Source organism: Entamoeba invadens, assembly GCF_000330505.1.
Source record: "Entamoeba invadens IP1 unplaced genomic scaffold scaff_1105074725199, whole genome shotgun sequence".
NCBI lineage: Eukaryota > Evosea > Mastigamoebida > Endamoebidae > Entamoeba > Entamoeba invadens.
In genome coordinates, this window is record NW_004440113.1 from 327,405 (window position 1) to 334,076 (window position 6,672).

Below are 6,672 nucleotides of genomic sequence, written 5' to 3' on the forward strand. Positions count from 1 at the left end.
GCCCTAAGGATGACTGTTCGCCAGTTTTTTAAACTTGTTGTTTTTCAAACCGACATTTCAAACAAAACAGCCATAAATATTTTAAAAGCTTTTTTTGGCTCGCCAAGTTCCCGAAATTGTTATTAAAAATGGCGAGTTATGAAGCGTTCTATATTAAATATGAAATTTATGAGTCTATGAGGGCAGTTGCAAAAATAAACTTCAATCAACAGCCACAAAGCCCTTGGGTATATAAACGGATCAAACAAAACACAATCAAATGTCTCTCATTACTTCTCATTCCCAATGCAATCACGAGAGTTGCTCCTCTTCTTCAAACAGTTCGAAGAAGACTCGTAAACCAGCGAAGATATGGTCCGAAAAGGAAGATTATTTATTAAAGAAAGGCGTTGAAGAGTTTGGTAAAAACTGTTGGAAGGCCGTTTCCCAAGTTGTTCCCGGTCGTACACGGAAACAATGTCGCGAGAGGTATTTAAATCATTTGGATGAAAATGTCCAGAAGACAGCTGCTTGGTCAAAAGAGGAAGACTCTTTGATTTTGAAGAAACAGGAAGAGCTTGGAAATCGATGGACTGAAATCTCAAAGTTTTTGCCTGGAAGAGCAGCAAACACAGTCAAAAACAGATTCTTCTCATACCTTTCGAAACTCAAGGAAAAAAGAAGATCACCATCAAACGTTGGAACACCTTCCGCGTTCGTCCCAGCATCCCCTCGAGATTTTGTCGTTTTGTAATTGTATTTTTTATTAGTCTTTCATTGCCAATACAAATCAATCAATTTGGCTGTATGAACAAAATTGTCATATGGATTTTTTATTCCTATTTTTGTTTTAAAACTTTGATTCGAATTGTGAAGTAATGTTTTGAATGTGTACTATCATTCTAATTTATTTTATTATAAAAAAAAATACAAATTGATGAACAAATTAATTGCTTTTCGTTCCTCAAATAATTACTTCTGAAAATGGAATTCAAAAATGGAAAAAGACAAGACAAAGCACAACAGAACAGTATCACTAACTCGTTTTATTATTTTATATATATATATAAAATGGTTAAGATGCGATTATCTTACTTTTACTTTTTTAATAATTCGATTATTATATAACTTAACAATCTTATTAAAAGTTAAGTATATTGTATTCGAATACAAATTTTAGCATTACATTGATTTTTAATTGATTAATTCAAATATACAATATTTGAAAACTGATAACAAAACATTAAAACTACTTTTAAACTCTATAAATAAACCATATCGCTATTAATTCAAAATTTGTTTGTTTTCAGTAAATATAATACAGTCAATATTCGATATAAGGATTTATTCGATATAAGGGAGAAAAATAAGAGGAAGCCCTTATATCGAATAATAGAAAAAAAATAAAAAAAAGAAATTTATGTGTTTGCTTTTTGTTGGTTATTTCAATTTAAAAACCCAAAAATGGTAATAATTGGATTAATTTGTCACTAAGTTAAAAAGACAATTAAAATAATATAAAAACTATGTTTTATTATATTTTTAATTAAAATAAACAAAATATTATAATTATAATAAAAATAGATAAACAAGAAAATTTTATTTTGAAATAATACAATGAATGTATTTGCATTCTTTCAAAAAGTATACTTTCCTTGACAACGTATAATAATCAATTGGTATTCCCGCTTAACGAACTTCATGAAACCAATTAATCATTGCTTCCTCAAGTTCCAGGTTCTGTGGTTTTTTTATTCGTTTATACGAGGATAAAAAATTATCAATGTTTCTTTAGGAATTGAACGCAAATGATAAACTTGCTTTGGAGAAATTACTATTTTCAGTTGTTGTCCGACAACTTTGATTACTTTTTGTGAATTTTGATAAGGATCAATTAATTCAATAATTTTTATTTTGTCTCGTAACATCAATGATGTTCTTGTTTTAACACATTTGGATTGCGTTAAAACTTAATGATTTAACAGATTTATTTGAAGTTTTTAAGTCGAAACAAAGTTATTTACAAAAGTTTTATTTATTATGTTAATTGTGTTAATATATTTGTCTTTGTTTTTTGATTTATTATACAATTTATTATTTCTTTAAGATAAAAATAATTGCCAATTGTTTTTAAGATATAGGCAAAGTGTTTATTTTGGTTAGAAAAAAATAATAATCAAAAATAATAATTTTTGTGACAAAAAACAAACCGAGGGATTTTTTTGTTAATTATACAATTCCTCATTTTTTCCCTTATATCGAATAACATTGGTACCCGGTATTCCCTTATATCGAATAATGACTGTATATTCATGCAATCTCAACAAGTTCAACTAACTCAAACTTATATTAACATTTTATTTTATAATTAAATCATATTATATTCAAGAACAGTTTCAACATCAATTTTACTAAATTTTATATAATACTCACAACAACAATCACATTCATTTGAATTTTTAAACTTGTGATTACTTAATGATGACATTGAATAAAACAACAAATATCACAAAACACTATAATTGAATTGATTGAAATTAATAAAAAAGCAACAAAAAATACAAAACGATTTTTATTATAAAAATATATACGTTGTTATAAATTGTAAATTAAAAAGAAAGAATTAAAGATAATACAATAAATCTATATGGCAAGTTATATTAATAATATTTTAAATGATAATATGAACTATATTCTTAAAACTAAAATATAGTATAATATATTATAATATAAATTATATTTTTTAAATAATAAATCAATTAATAAATTAGAGTTAAATATAATAAAATTATAATACTATTAAAATAATTATATGTTATTTTATCTAATAAATAAAACTAATAGATTACGAGTAACACAATTAGTTCAAGTGGAGTAAATATACAACTATTGCTCAAAAAAAGCTTGAAACTCCTCTTTTTCCATCAGTCACATCCATCTCCTCATCAAATACAAACACTTCAGAAGAAACATTGCGAGACATTTTGATTGGTGAAATTACATTTCTCTTACTGTCCTCTCTGTTGTCGACCTTCATTTCTCGGCTAACAAATTTGGTCGTCTTCAAAGAATCACCTCGAAAGTGTAACACTGCGCGACTCCCTACAATAGATCGTTTGTTCAATAATGATATTGTTTGAGTGGGACATTCTAGACATGGTTCTTTCATTGATGTCGATTCACAGACAACCTCAGTTTCTCCACTTTTACTTTGTTATTAGTCCATTTCATTCTGCAACGGGTATAAACTCAATAAAATAAAGAGCAAGGAAAACAAACATAACTTCTCCCTTCAATTCGGCAATTGAATTTCTTAAGCGGACATTCAGTTGCTCTAACTCGTAGAGTTTCTGAGCATCATACGACTTAATATCACCAAAGCACTTCTCGACTTGTTTCTCATATTTCCTTATTATAAATATATTATTTAATTATTATTACTATTAATAATAGTATATTATTATTAATAAATAACTATAACTTGAAAACAAACACTTGGATCTTGACGGCATGTCTAAGTACATTCTGCATATCTAATTTATCTTGAAGAGCTCTTGCCACATTTCTTAGGTTGTGTTCCACATGAGGGACAAGTCGTGTGATTTCATTGGGTAGCAAGATGGTTGGTTTACTCAATGGATTAATAACACCAAGTTCTAAATATTTCTGATACAACACGGCGTATTCGGACAATTCATTTGGGTAGAAGCACCCCCAGACGGCTATCAATTCTCGAACTTTATCTTCGACTTCGTCGGTCTCCGTATGCACTTTCCTCATCTTCCCAACTTGTTGGAGAAGTGTAAGAAACGACAACTCACAGACTTGTGTTCTGAATGTAGGCGAGTTCTGAACCACATAATTCGCTAAGAGTAATGTATTCATCATCTCATGGACAGTCATTTTCGACTGGATGTATAATTTCATCTTTTGCTCGATTTGATGTCGAAAACTTACCGACGCGTTTGGTATCTTTTCGATGACAGAAGCGATCGTTTGCATGTCTTGTAATTCAGGACATGACGTTGGCCGAATTGCAGTGGTGAACAATTCACTTAATTTGACGGACATGAGTAAAGGACTGTTTAATTTTTTGAGTTGTGTGTCAATTTATACCAATATGAGAAATGAAAACACTTTGGTCGTTTTGCTTGATATTTCTCAGAAATATGATATGAACTCTCCCAATTCCCCACCCAAATTCCTCTTTACTAATTATATGATTTTGCCTATAGTTCTTTTGTTGTTGAAACTTTTAGAAGAGCAAATTTGGGAAGGTTTGAGAACCAAAAAATGAAGGAAAAGGCCCGAATTGATGGACTTTTGAAAAGTATGTTGTGACTATGAAAAATACCCATTTTTATAGAGTTTCTAAAAATGCAAATCGTTGCTCTAAAGAAGTTCGGCAAAAATCAAAAAAATGAAAGATTGTGTTTTTTGTTATTTTATGGTATTGATTCCCGATTGTATAAAAAAATTTCGTGGATTATTTGTTTTGTTTAAAACAACATTTAGACGTTTTTCGAACGGGATAATTATGACGCCCAATAATTAAAGAAAGTACCCCGAAAAATAAGCAAATTATTTGCTCTTTTTTACAAAAGGTCTCTGGACAAAAAAAAATTGATGAAAAAATCATTTCGTTTTGAATTAAAAAAAAAGTTCTCGGCATTTAGGTCTTTTCGTTGTATTTTTTTAATTATTTTAAATTATCGATTTGATTTATTGTAAATATTGTTTTTTTTGTCAGAAAAACAGTTTTAAAATGTCAGGTCTTCATGCAACCTATTTGGAAGTGTTGGGCAATTCTTTACAAAACGCATCTCAAGTTAAAAAACTGTCAATTATTATTATGGTTTAGTATATTTTATTTAAATATTAGTTATCAAAGTATCTTAAAATGAACTAATTTTTTAATTTACAATAGTTGTCATTTGATTGACAACTTTTCCATGATGGTTTTCAAAAGAAATCACCTTGAAAAAGTTACTTAATAATTCGGGTCTAATTTAATCACTAAACAAAAAATTTTAGAAAAAAAAATCCCAAGAAAAAGAAATTTTCACTTTCACAAATCTGTTTTTGTTTGTTTTGTCATTAACAATTCCCGAAGTATTTCAATGAAATATGCCTTTCAAAATCATTGATTGATTTTTGTATTATTTATGATATAAAAATTGCCATATTATTTTTAGTTTTTTTTATTTTAACAAATTATAACAATTGTTATTAAAATTGTTATTAAAATTGTTATTAAAATTGTTATTAAAATTGTTATTAAAATTGTTATTTAAATTGTTATTAAAATTGTTATTAAAATGTTATATATACCAAAAAGAAAAACACCAATCAGTTCATAGCATGTCTTGGGATTTTATCAACGTCACCTTGTTTTAAATGCTTACACCCCTGAAAACAACAAGAAGTGAAATGTGTTTTACCAAGAATTGTGATATTAGTTAAACTATCACAATTTTTAAACGCACAAGACCCAACATTAATTAATGTTTTGGGCAATGTGATGTTATATAAACTATTTCCCAAAAACGCTTCTTTTTCAATAAAAAGCAAACCCTCATTAAAAACGTAATTTGAATAGTTATACATGAAGGCGCGTTGACAAATGACTTTTGCAGTTGTTGGGAAAACGATTTTAGTTGTACGCATTTGTATATTAACACTTTCTATATGAGTGACGCCTTCTGGTATATACAACACATCACCTTTTTGTATGAAAGGATCCTCACGACAAAAAGCAATTTTGAGGTATGTCTCTTGAGGCACTTTTTTTCCTTCATTTTGGTCTTTTTTAATTGTTTCAATGCGTTTCAAGTAATTAGTATATGTAATAGGGTAATGGTATATAAAGTGCATAATATGAGGGAGCTTTTTGTCTGCAAGGGAGTAAAGATGCTGCGTCTCGATGTTTGGGAATATCGATGCATTTGAAATAGGGTTGAAGTGATACATCAAGAGAAGCTCTTCATACTTCTTACACACCATTTGGAGGAGAACAAAGTCTTGTGTAAACAAAAAGTACTGCGCAACTATCATCATGTGGAAACGGTCCAATTTTTTCATTGCAAAACTCTGAAGTAAGTTATTAAAAATTAAAAAGATGATATCATTTACATGTACTATATATTATAGTTTTATATTATATTTATATATAATACAATAAATTATCATCTATTTTGATTGTTTTAAAAACTCAAAGAGTCATTAATTTATAGTTAATAATAGTATTGTTATTGATAAAGTCAATTATTAAAAACAAAAATTAATATTTTAAAACATTACACAGTCCTAATGTTTTTACTAAAATAAAACAAGTTATAAATTAATGATTGACAAATTATTATAACTAAAACTATTATTATTTATTATTAATACTTATCAAAAAAATAATAAGGTATTTCTGTAATAATAATTGTATTATAAAATTTAGTACATGAACTTAGTGAATTACACATTACAGTCATGCGAAAAAGCTGTCGCGTTTGGAAAAACCAGTCTTGAAAAAATATTTTATAGTAAATTTATAATTACTTACTATACAGTATAGCTTCTATTCGATTTATTTGCAGGGTCATTTCACAAAAATCGAATAAAAATATTCGGCATTTCCAAATAACATTTTCTATTTCAGATCATTTGTTTATAGTACTAGAATAGTTCATTACCACCCGAGAC

General features: G+C 27.8%; 3 protein-coding genes across 3 annotated transcripts; 1 reads left to right on the forward strand and 2 right to left on the reverse strand.

The window, feature by feature from the left end:
* Window positions 1–259: 259 nt before the first annotated feature.
* On the forward strand, window positions 260–733 carry EIN_095310 (transcription factor MYB75, putative; the record flags this gene model as incomplete). Its single annotated transcript, XM_004254007.1, has 1 exon — window positions 260–733. The coding sequence occupies one exon, from the start codon at window positions 260–262 to the stop codon at window positions 731–733; it is 474 nt and encodes a 157-aa protein (XP_004254055.1).
* Window positions 734–2,872: 2,139 nt separating this feature from the next.
* Window positions 2,873–4,050, reverse strand: EIN_095320 (hypothetical protein; the record flags this gene model as incomplete). The annotated part of the gene is made up of 3 exons (XM_004254008.1): window positions 2,873–3,188; window positions 3,259–3,387; window positions 3,473–4,050. The coding sequence occupies 3 exons, from the start codon at window positions 4,048–4,050 to the stop codon at window positions 2,873–2,875; spliced, it is 1,023 nt and encodes a 340-aa protein (XP_004254056.1).
* Window positions 4,051–5,328: 1,278 nt separating this feature from the next.
* Window positions 5,329–6,060, reverse strand: EIN_095330 (hypothetical protein; the record flags this gene model as incomplete). Its single annotated transcript, XM_004254009.1, has 1 exon — window positions 5,329–6,060. One exon carries the CDS (start codon window positions 6,058–6,060, stop codon window positions 5,329–5,331), a length of 732 nt encoding a protein of 243 aa, XP_004254057.1.
* Between the last annotated feature and the right edge of the window lie 612 nt (window positions 6,061–6,672).